Source organism: Oncorhynchus mykiss, chromosome 15 (genome assembly GCF_013265735.2).
Source record: "Oncorhynchus mykiss isolate Arlee chromosome 15, USDA_OmykA_1.1, whole genome shotgun sequence".
Classification (NCBI taxonomy): domain Eukaryota; kingdom Metazoa; phylum Chordata; class Actinopteri; order Salmoniformes; family Salmonidae; genus Oncorhynchus; species Oncorhynchus mykiss.
The window spans coordinates 70436619-70449203 of record NC_048579.1 but is presented as its reverse complement, the minus strand read 5'-3'; the positions used below and the strand labels follow the sequence as shown (position 1 = coordinate 70449203).

General features: G+C 45.9%; 1 protein-coding gene across 13 annotated transcripts in view; it reads right to left on the bottom strand.

Annotated features, from left to right (window-relative positions):
• The window catches only part of nav3 (neuron navigator 3), a 242139-nt gene that overhangs the window by 69012 nt on the left and 160542 nt on the right, over nucleotides 1-12585 (bottom strand). For all 13 annotated transcript variants that reach the window (XM_036945151.1, XM_036945152.1, XM_036945153.1 and 10 more), the window contains 3 exons: nucleotides 8804-8912; nucleotides 1574-1978; nucleotides 578-697 (listed from right to left, as the gene is read on the bottom strand). In XM_036945151.1, the coding sequence (XP_036801046.1) occupies nucleotides 578-697; nucleotides 1574-1978; nucleotides 8804-8912 (634 nt within the window). The remainder of the gene's footprint in view (nucleotides 1-577; nucleotides 698-1573; nucleotides 1979-8803; nucleotides 8913-12585) is intronic.

The following is a 12585-nucleotide window of genomic DNA, read 5'->3' as shown; positions in this document are numbered from 1 at the left end:
ATTAAACATACTATCAAACCAAATATTTTATTAGAAGCTTGAAAAAGTTCTGCCTCCAGAACCGTGGAGTCTGATAATTGAATGAATCTGGGGAGTCCACAGAGTAACCAGCAGAGTACTGCATCCAATTTACAGACATTTCTCAAACTTCCAAGAACACATTCATTTAAGTCTTCTCAGAATCCCTATATCCACGCTGTGACATCACCTCCTCACTTTCTCTCCCCGCTTCTATGATAGCATGTCATTAAATCACAGCTTGACAGAATTAAATCAATGACACATTTCTCTTTCGCCTGGTCTGCGACGGCAGCTTTCTCTCTGTCTGGGAGACTGGAGAGCGTGTCATTTCTGGCGAAGGGCATTCTCGTCTTACATTTGCATCTTGGTAATTTAGAAGACGCTCCATGTTATAGTTTCCCCAAAGGTACAGATTCAGGATCAGCTTCAACTCCCCCAATCCTGGCCTTAATCGTTAGTGGAGAAAATGCAATAATGATCCAAGATCATCAGCTAGGAGAAATTGCACCCTCCTCCACCAGTAACGCAAATAGTTGTGAGGAAGCCACACCCTTACCTGTCTGCGTCCCCGTGCACCTCCTTGACCATCCTCTGGGTGACCTCTAGCGCCGTGTTCAGGTCAGGGGCGCGACCGACGTTCCGTGAGTATAGGTGAAGACCACCGTCTGTAAGGTACCTACGAAGAAGAAACTACATCACTAAGCTGGGTTGTGTTCGCGACTGTGTGTATCGGGAGTGTGAGTGTGTGTGTGTGTGTATTGGGAGTGTGTGAGCGTGTGTGCATGCCCACGTGTGTGCACACACATTTACAGGGTTGTAATCAGAGACGGCTGATAGGACATGAAAGCACATTAGGTTTAAGCTAATTAGGATCATAATTCAGCTAATCACTTTTTCATCCCTAGGTGCTATACGTTTGGCCCCTACAGTACCTTAATCATAGTTAATGTGGATGGTTCGTTCGGGTGGTGTTCAATAAATCAATTTCATACATGAACAAATAGGATGGGAGAACTAATGCAGGTATGAGTTCCACATGGCACCCTCTTCCCTTTATAGTGCACTACTTTATACCAGAGCCCTATGAGGCCTGGTCAAATGTAGTGCACTATATAGGGAATAAGGTGCCATCTGGGACACAGAACATGTGGGTGTTGGGGAAGAGCACTTATCAGTGTCCCCAGAGGAACGGCTAACACAGTGATGTACAATAGATCTGGGGCTATTCTTTCTCACTGAGCGATGTGTCAGCCAGCGCACTATTGAGAGTTTGGTATGGAATGTACATGTATGGTGAATTCCTCCCGTCGCAGCTCAATAGCTGTGTGAAAGCCACAACTTCATCGCCCCTCATATGTTCTCCTGTCTCACCATTCCATTTGGAAGAATCGCGATGGCCTTGGCAATAACTGTGATTATTTTCTTCAATAACAGGATTGACCCTGAATGTGTGTGTGTCTGGGGGTGTTGGGAGAAGCAGAAGACACATTTACCTTCTAACCAACGGACAACATAGAATCTATTCTATTCTGTCTATGGCATAGTCGCTTACCCACTGGTGATGTCATCTGTCCTGACGTTCTTCCCCAGGATGTCTCCGTCGCTCATGTACCCTGCCACGTCCATCTCCAGCATCCCCTCCGGCCCTCCTCCCTTCTCCCCCTGCTCAGCCCCTCTCGCCCCTGCCGTCGCCGCTCGCCTCAGGGGGGCACTGTACACGAACCGGGAGGAGTCCGAGTGACCGTACCGCCCAGTGGCGCCACCTGTGCTGGCACCCGTCCGAGGTGGTGGGACTGTGGTGTAGGTACTGGGCATAGAAGGGGCGTCGCCTGCTTGTAGGCGGGGGCTTGGGGCTGATTGGCCGAGGCGCCAGGAGGTCATGGGGGCGGAGCGACTGGTGATGCTCCGTCCGTTGACCTCTGTGGTCACTGTGCTGTCGAAAGTCGTCTCCAAGGTGCTGAAGAGGGCAGAGAGTTGGAGAGAGCAGAAAAGAGGGAGAGAGAGCGAGAGAGAGAGAGAGAGAGAGAGAGAGAGAGAGAGAGAGAGAGACAGAGAGAGAGAGACAGAGAGAGAGAGAGAGAGGAAAATAGAGAGAGGGAGAGGGGAAAAGAGAGAGAGATGGCGAGAGTGAGAAAGAGAGCGTGATTAGGAAAGTTTAGGGACAGATCAGCTCAGCCCCCTGGCACAGCCACAGAGAGGATTTGAGCAGAGAGATCAATACTTTCAGCTCTGCTGACACTTTACAAATATTCCCAATCTTTCCACCAGGGTGAGCTCTGGGGTGAAGTGCAAAACTGATCCAAGATCAGCATCTAGGGTCAACTTCACCCCAAGGTGACAGGAGTTTAGTTTGGAGAGACCCTGTTGAATGACCATACGGTGAACCCATAGCCAGCTCAACACACAGACCCAAATGTCCACTCCCTAAAATATGTTCCTATTAGCATGTGCACTGTTGTATGAAGGATACATTGCTCAGGCAGAAAGATTGGTAGTGTTGTTGCAACGAAGCAGTTTCCCTAAAATGGATGCCACTCGTTACCTCCACACACATCACCTACTGTTTGTGTGTGTTTGTGTGTGTATATGTGTGTGAGTGTGTCTAGCCTGCTATCTCGTAGCCTGACCTTCCTAAAGTTCTATTTCTTTCAGTGTTTTAAAGGGATAGTTCACTCAAAAACTATGCAAAACACATAATCACATTTATGCAAAACACAATCTCAGTTTTTGCTCTGTACTGAAAGTGCTCTATTGCACGCACGCACGCACGCACGCACGCGCGCGCACGCACACACACACACACACACACACACACACACACGCACACACACACACACACACACACGCACACGCACACGCACACACACACACTGCTTGAGCTCTCTCTGGTGGAAAGATAACTACATTACACGCATGTCTGGGGGTCATCTCCATCATTGGTGTATAATCCACAAATATCAATGTCCTAAAATCTAAACGTTCCAATCCATCCTATTCACACTATGGGCGTTTATATCTAACGATTTATAAAACAGGATATAAAACTTGATTTTAAAGAGATTCAAACTGGATCTAACAAGAGCCAAAGTAAAGATGCTGAGAGGAGCATAACAACAAGATGGATTGTGATGATCATTAGGGACAGATGACATCCATCTTTAACCACTGTCTAACACTGAGACTGATCCATCTCTAACCACTGTCTAACACTGGGACTGATCCACTCCAACCCCTGTCTAACACTGAGACTGATCCATCTTAAACCACTGTCTAACACTGAGACTGATCCATCTCTAACCACTGTCTAACACTGAGACTGATCCATCTCTAACTACTCTCTAACACTGAGACTGATCCATCTCTAACCACTGTCTAACACTGAGACTGATCCATCTCTAACCACTGTCTAACACTGATCCATCTCTAACCACTGTCTAACACTGAGACTGATCCATCTCTAACCCCTGTCTAACACTGAGACTGATCCATCTCTAACCACTGTCTAACACTGAGACTGATCCATCTCTAACTACTGACTAACACTGAGACTGATCCATCTCTAACCACTATCTGAGACGGATACATCTTTAACCACTGTATAACACTGAGACTGATCCATCTCTAACTACTGTCTAACACTGAGACTGATCCATCTCCAACCACTGTCTAACACTGAGACTGATCCATCTTTAACCACTGTCTAACACTGAGACCAATCCATCTCTAACTACTGTCTAACACTGAGACTGATCCATCTCTAACCACTGTCTAACACTGAGACTGATCCATCTCTAACCACTGTCTGAGACTGATCCATCTCTAACTACTGTCTAACACTGAGACTGATCCATCTCTAACCCCTGGGGTTGTGTGAAGTGACAACCATGTGAGTATTGGTTTGTGAGTGTGTGTGTGTGTGTGTGAGGTTGTATGAAGTTGTGTGTGTGTGTGTGTGTGTGTGTGTGTGCATGAGGTAGTGTGTGGGAGGTTCTGTGTGTCTGTGTGTGTGTGTGTGTGTGTGTGTGTGTGTGTGTGTGTGTGTGTGTGTGTGTGTGTGTGTGTGAGCTATCAGGAGCACACAGAGGCTGCAGCTATGTGATCCTAGCCAGGGAAGGAGATAGCTAGTAATGTCACAACCACAGTCACTCTGCATCACCATCAACCCCCGCACACACGCGTGTGTAACGTTACAGCAGTGTGTCTCTATGGAACAATATATGTTTCTGCAGTATGTGGACAGAGAGAGAGAGATAGGGAGAAGTAATGTGTGTGTGTGTGTGTGTGTTTGGAGGAGAGAGGAGAGCTGTGACTGTAGCGTTCCAGACCTGGTTGCCAGATCCTGATCAGGTATCCATCAGGTTTCCCACATAGTGTTTGAGATAACCTGCTGTGGCGTGCCACTGAGCAGGTGTGTTTGATTATTCCTGTGCCAGTGCTGTGTGCAGGCAGGCAGGTAGGGTGTGGGAGCCCCATTGTCAGAGGGTCACCACTGCCCCCTATGGCACATGTTGGTACCGCAGCTCCAATAATGTAGTCTGAAGCGATTCTCTAAAGCCCTGTTTACACTTGGAGCTAACATGCGTCATGTGACCTGATCTTATCCACATCCTGATTGTGCCCACATTTTCAGAAATGTGTCTACACATGGTATTAAAATGTATCTCTTATCTGTCCATTGTCTACGCAAATTATTTCACAGCTATTCTTTCAAAATAAAATTTATTTATTTATTTTATGACACATATTGATGGCATTAGCCAATGGTGCCAGCTGTCAATGATTTTAGGATCAGGATGATTTACATGGCTTCACTGTCCTGATCCATCTACTCTACAATAAGACACAATATACACACACACACACACACACACACACAATACACACTACACACACACACACACACACACACACACACACACACACACACACACACACACACACACACACACACACACACACACACACACACACACACACACACACACACACACACACACTCCTGTCTCCTGGTACCCTGCGGCCTCCAGGAAGGTGGAAGACTGATATGGTGTCATCACGGAGGCTAACCCACAGTATGGGAGCGGCCCTCTTCCTCTCCAAACCCAGAAATCAATAGTCAGGATGAAACGGGGTGGAAACAGCACAGGAAGAATGGGGGAGGGGTCACAACCTTGATGTGTGTATCCACATTTACAGAGAATAATGTTTTCCCATCGTTGACCTGGAGTGCACTGGTTAAGGTAATATGAAGGACAGTAGAGTAATGATCCTGCCTGTCTGGAGTATGTCCTGCATGGACATGGATGGGAGAGCTTCATTCAATAGGTCTGCATTGGGCTGCCGCTGGTTGAAATGCATGGGGGTGTTGAGGTAGAGCTGTATGTGCGGTGGGCGCCCAGGTTGACAGGTGTTACAGATCAATTGGTTTCACCACTGATGGCGTGAAGGAAATGAGTTTAGCCTGTGCAAGTCTACGTCCCAAATGGCACCCTATTCCCTACACAGTGCACAGGGCTCTGGTCAAAGTAGTGCACTACAGGGAACAGGGTGCCATTTGAGACACTACCTAAGCCTGCATCTGTGAGAAATCACATGCTCTCCTCAGCACGGTGTATCTGCCCAGCAGATATCCAAACATCGTATCGCTGTGAATAATTGACTCTGCCTATAACGCTGCAAACACCAATTAAACAAACCAGACCAGGTAAAGCCAGCGCATTTAAAATGTCATCCGAGGAGTCCGAATCCCATGGGACTAATACAGAGCCACAGTGGAAAGGGATTTTTGGGGGCAATTGTTATTTTCTTGCAATCTGGGGAATTGCCCTTGAAGAGCACAGCGTCTTTTCATATGCGGAAAACATATTTCTCTTCAAATGTCAATCAATACTACTTTTTTCATTCCGTCTGGGTGTAGGTTGGACAGAGAATCAAACATGGGCTTTGATCGATACAGATTATCTGTGGTGGTGTGGCAACGTCTGGGTCTTGGAGGTTTCTGTGAGGAATGTTAGTGTTGTGGTGGATGGCGCTCTGTTTCAAGCAGAGTTCAATTACGAAGCAGGTGGGGGGCCATGGGGCTGGGATTCACACGTTACAATCAGCCATAGAGAACAACCAGTACATGAGTTATAACAGAGAAACCACCACACAGAGAGATCCTTTACATGGGTTATAACAGAGAAACTACCACACAGAGAGGTCCTTTACAAGGGTTATAACAGAGAAACTACCACACAGAGAGATCCTTTACACGAGTTATAACAGAGAAACTTCCACACAGAGAGATCCTTTACACGGGTTATAACAGAGAAACTACCACACAGAGAGATCCTTTACATGGGTTATAACAGAGAAACTACCACACAGAGAGATCCTTTACACGGGTTATAACAGAGAAACTACCACACAGAGAGGTCCTTTACAAGGGTTATAACAGAGAAACTACCACACAGAGAGGTCCTTTACATGGGTTATAACAGAGAAACCACCACACAGAGAGGTCCTTTACAAGGGTTATAACAGAGAAACTACCACACAGAGAGGTCCTTTACATGGGTTATAACAGAGAAACCACCACACAGAGAGATCCTTTAAATGGGTTAAAACAGAGAAACTACCACACAGAGAGATCCTTTACATGGGTTATAACAGAGAAACTACCACACAGAGAGGTCCTTTACATTTCCATGCAGAGAGGTCCTTTACATCAGATTGATGACAAACACAGCCTCTCTATCAGCTGGACCAGATGACCATGAAGTACGCATGGAAATGAAGCTCCAGTCAGAAAAGAAAAAAGAAATCCCTCATATAAATAACGATCACACACTGTGGGCCGGTTCTTCATGCAGCAGTGATTCATTACAATGGAGGTGAAAAACCTTCGCCCTGATTACCTCTTCACGGCAATTTCTGTGTGTGAAAGACCTTTTAATGGCTTGCCCATTCTCTAGTTACGAGCCCCATTGGAATTCCTGTCTGATACCCTCACTCTATTTACACTCATATATACTGTAGCAGACAGACTGACAGGTGGGCAGGCAGGCCGACAGGCGGGAAGACAGGCGGGCAGACAGGCAGGCAGGCAGACAGACAGGCGGGCAGACAAACAGGCAGACAGACAGGCGGGCAGACAAACAGGCGGACAGACAAACAGACGGACAGACAGACGGACAGACAGACGGGCAGACAGGGAGGCGGGCAGACAGGTTTCTACATGGCTGATGTTGAGGGTTTGATAATCCTTCATGTTCCATGCTGGGTGTCCTCTCCTCATTACATCTCTAAGTGTCTCAATGGAATAACAGCAGAGGCCCCTGGGGGTCTAACTGGAGTCAATGTGCTAGAGAAACAATGTGCTAGAGAGTCAATGTGCTATAGAGTCAATGTGCTAGAGAGTCAATGTGCTAGAGAGTCAATGTGCTAGAGAGTCAATGTGCTGGAGAGTCAATGTGCTGGAGAGTCAATGTGCTGGAGAGTCAATGTGCTGGAGAGTCAATGTGCTAGAGAGCCAATGTGCTAGAGAGTCAATGTGCTGGAGAGTCAATGTGTTGGAGAGTCAATGTGCTGGAGAGTCAATGTGTTGGAGAGTCAATGTGCTAGAGAGTCAATGTGCTGGAGAGTCAATGTGTTGGAGAGTCAATGTGCTGGAGAGTCAATGTGTTGGAGAGTCAATGTGCTAGAGAGTCAATGTGCTAGAGAGTCAATGTGCTAGAGAGTCAATGTGCTAGAGAGTCAATGTGCTAGAGAGTCAATGTGCTGGAGAGTCAATGTGTTGGAGAGTCAATGTGCTGGAGAGTCAATGTGCTGGAGAGTCAATGTGTTGGAGAGTCAATGTGCTAGAGAGTCAATGTGCTAGAGAGTCAATGTGCTAGAGAGTCAATGTGCTATAGAGTCAATGTGCTAGAGAGTCAATGTGCTAGAGAGTCAATGTGTTGGAGAGTCAATGTGCTGGAGAGTCAATGTGCTATAGAGTCAATGTGCTAGAGAAACAATGGTGCTTTATTGATCAGTAGCGCCGCGCTCCTTTCTGGTGGCGGTGAGGGAACACACGCTGCCATCTGTCACGGCTGTTCCGCCGCCTTGCCACCATTTTCCCCACAAATGGGTCAGAAATATCAGAATAATCCATTGGAGAAGAGAAGAGTACAGCCCAGAGCCATGACAAAAACCCATGATCATTATTATGACTCGCCGGAGATCAGCCAAGACATTCCTTTAATGCGAACAGGCTGCTGTTGTGACGGACCAGACATGATAGGTTGTGGTTTTCTGTCCCCCTCAAACACCATCAAAGTGTGCCAGTAGCGTGTAAGTACTTGATTAGAATATCTAGGAAATATCAAGATAGGGTAATTGCGGGGAAAATCGTAAAGAGCTTTGAGACTTCTGAAATACGGTATCTGTTCTTTATATTCTGATCCAATCAGAATGTTTAATCTGAAAATAGAATGCCAGGTAGTTTAAAACCCTGAAAACATCAGGAATCCTAAATAATAACTGACCGGTGTTTTAGTTGAGGACCTGATATAATTATAATCATATCAACTTTAGATTGAGGAACTGCAGAGAATGAAAAACATGTGATTGTACGAGGTCAACCATTTCAATTCAAGTCAATCAGGAAGTAAACCAAATCCAATTCCAATTCAACATTGTTGTAATTGAAAGCATTGAAAAGAATTGGAATTTCAGTGTACTTCCTGAATTGTATTGAATTTCAATCGAATTGACCCCAACCCTGAGCCCCACAGTGGACGTTCCCGAGCCCCTTGCTCACCTGTGACTGATCTGCGTCCCCCGCAGACTGGACATGGTCTCCTCCAGGTTCTGCCGTAGGTCAGCAATGTTCTTCACTGTCCGCATGCGTCTCGTCTCGGGGTCTTCCCCTGTAATGCACAGAGAAGGGGTTTATGAGAGATGTTGGGCTCTGTGGTCAAGTTTCCCTTAAGTACAGATCTAGGATCAGCTTCCTCTGTCCCAATTCTAACCTTAACCATTAGTGGGGGAAAAAGCAAAACTGACCAAACATCAGCGTCTAGGGGCAACTTCATGTTACACCAGATGTGGGCTCCTGTAACATTCTGTTTCCTCAAGACGCGTCATACATCAGCATCACCAACATCACCATGACAACGCGCTCTGACGGGTAGCATGGGTACGCATTCCAAGATGCTGTGCCGACAGTTTGAACCCGTCTCAGCTGTCAGGATGGAATTGTCAACTAAACATGTTTTTAGTGGAAAAAGGACATTTCTGCAGTCCTGCCATTTTCAACGTGAACATAGAAACCCACTGCCATGACACTACATTCTCCATCTGTAAGCTACAACATATATTATGCCTCAACAGCTAAATCTCAGCTAGTCTTTCAATCTTAGTCAGTCCCATCGAAATGCATTTCATCTCAGTCCAGGACCTTTCCCTAGATTCCAGTTCAGCTCCGACTGTAACAACTTCATGTTTTATATACTTACAATAGTTTGATATAAGACTAATTCACAGTGAAGTGCCTGTTGCAGTACATTGAGCCCATTCTACTGAAGTATATTAAACCCATTCTACTGAAGTATATTAAACACATTCTACTGCAGTACATTAAACCCATTCTACTGCAGTATATTAAACCCATTCTACTGAAGTATATTAAACCCATTCTACTGAAGTATATTAAACCCATTCTACTGCAGTATATTAAACCCATTCTACTGAAGTATATTAAACCCATTCTACTGCAGTATATTAAACACATTCTACTGAAGTATATTAAACCCATTATACTGCAGTATATTAAACCCATTATACTGCAGTATATTAAACCCATTATACTGCAGTATATTAAACCCATTATACTGCAGTACATTAAACCCATTCTACTGCAGTACATTGAGCCCATTATATTGCAGTACATTAAGCCCATTCTATTGCAGTACATTAAACTCATTGTATTGCAGTACCTAAAGTCCATTCTACTGCATTATATTGCAATACATTAAGCCCATTCTAAAGGGGAGCTACTAATAAGCAGTAGAGTGCTACAGTACTTGTAGACTGCGTTCCAAACGGCACCCTATTCCCTACATAGTGCACTAGTTTTGACCAGTGTGCAGGGAAAAGGGTGCCATTTGGATTTTACCCATGGCAGTGTCTTCCCACAAACACAGTCATAGACACAACAGCTGTAGGAAGACACTACAGTGCAATAGTCCAAGGGCAAGGCCCCGCATATCTGCCTGCCTAGTCCAATTAGGCCTGGCTATGCTCCAGCCATCATCGCCTCTGTCAGCGGACACCATGGGCTGGTAATTAACAGGAGTTGTGGGAGACCCAAAATGGATGCCAGTCACAGCAGTTTCCAGTTTCAAGGCACAAAAAAAAACAAAGGAGCGTTGTAGAATGAGTCTGCACACGCGTCTAATGAGGGAACAACAGAATGTGTCAGCGCTGCTGATAAAGTTTTCATGCTTTTTCTACTTCACATTGGAATGAACCACTCCAACACTGGGCCAAATGTGGTGAATGTGTGTGGGTTCTTAAAATGGCTTGTCATGTTCCTTTGTGTTGAACCATAGTTTTTATTCACTGAACAGTCAACCAGCGCTTAACATTTAGAGAATGAATATACTCCACACAGGTTGAATATTAAGTTATTGTCTGGTGCATCACCCCAACATACAACGCAGAGTGAATGCTTTCATTGTGTTATAAAGTACATACATAGCGAGTACAGAGTCCATCAAACTCTGTCAGCAACCTTCAAAGCTGACCTGATTTTGGAAGAGCTGGTGAGAGGCACCTCTAAACTGTGTTCACGCATCACTGCTTCTGTCAAGAGGACTGATACAGCTTACGCGCGCGCGCGCGCGCACACACACACACACACACACACACACACACACACACACACACACACACACACACACACACACACACACACACACACACACACACACACACACACACACACACACACTCCGAGGGTGTCTCAGGGGGAGCTGGGATAGGCAAAAAACACATTTCCATTTCCCCCATACATATCAATACACACTGGTACATGTGTGAAACAGGACAAATATAATCACCCATCTAATTACTTATTATACACACACTCACACATACCCCTAACCCTAAACATAACCCTAACCTGAACCCTAAACCTTATCATAGCGCCTAAACCTAACTCTAATTTGAACCATAACCCTAAACCTCACCCCTGAGCCTAAAATAGCATTTTTACAAGTGAGGACTGGAAAAATGTCCCCACTTCTCTGATTTTTGTTGATTTACTATTCTTGTGAGGAAACCTGGTACTCACAGGTACAGTAAAATGTGTACACACACACACAATTTTTGACTATTTTACCCTGACCCCATAGACGTGAGTCCGGTTCAGAATCAGTCCTATCAGGGAGGCTGTTAAGATCTGAGGTGGGACCAAGCCCAGGCAGCATCCGTTAACCCCGAGCCACGGGGGTGGCCAATCAATGCCTCCCTATGCCGTCTACGGTTTCAGACTTAAAAGGGAACACAAAAGAGCTGGACAGCCTTGTATAATGGACTCAATAGGACATTGAATGGCTTTTAGACCCCTTTAATTTGACTGTTGTGTGTCTCACTGTCAGCTGAAATGAGAGAGAGAGAGAGAGAGAGAGAGAGAGAGAGAGAGAAAGAAAGAGAGAGAGAGAGCAGAGAGCAGAGAGAGAGAGCAGAAAGAGCGAGGGAGAGAGAGAGAGAGCAGAAAGAGAGAGAGAGAGAGAGAGAGCGAGCGAGAAAGAGAGAGAGAGAGAGAGAGAGAGAGAGAGAGAGAGGGAGAGAGAGAGAGAGAGAGAGCAGAAAGTGCGAGAGAGAGAGAGAGAGAGAGAGAGAGAAGTGAGGAGGAATGCTCATATCATGTATGTGTGGGTGGGGTGTGGCAAGTTGGTCTGAGAGACAGTCTCAAAACTGCAATAAATCTTCAAAACCTTCCCCTACCTACATCCCTCTCTCTATTCGTCTCCTCGCTTCACCCTATCCTCGCCGACAAAGATCCAATCACAGTCCAATTATTAAGGGACACAAACAGGGTTGGCCCTGGGGGGATCAGGGCTGGACACAGTGTGCATCCCAGCTAGCCCCTTATTGCCTATAGTGGGTTATGGGCCCTGGTTAAAAGTAGTGCACTACATAGGGAACTAAATGGGGAATAGGGTGCTATTTAGAATGCACACGCTCTCAGTGAGTTAGCCGCGGGGAGAGATTCATAGAGGGGTAATGGAGTGGAGCATTCACCTAAAGCAGACTGCTGCTCTGTTATTACACCATCGCTCACTATTATCACTCACGACCATCACTCATGACCATCACTCACTACCATCACTCACTACCATCACTCACTATTATCACTCACTACCATCACTCACTACCATCACTCAATACCATCACTCATGGCCATCACTCACGACCATCACTCACTACCATCACTCACCACCACCACCATCAATCACCATCACTCACCACCACTACCTCCATCACTCACCACCACCCACCACCATCACTCACCACCACCCACCACCATCACTCACC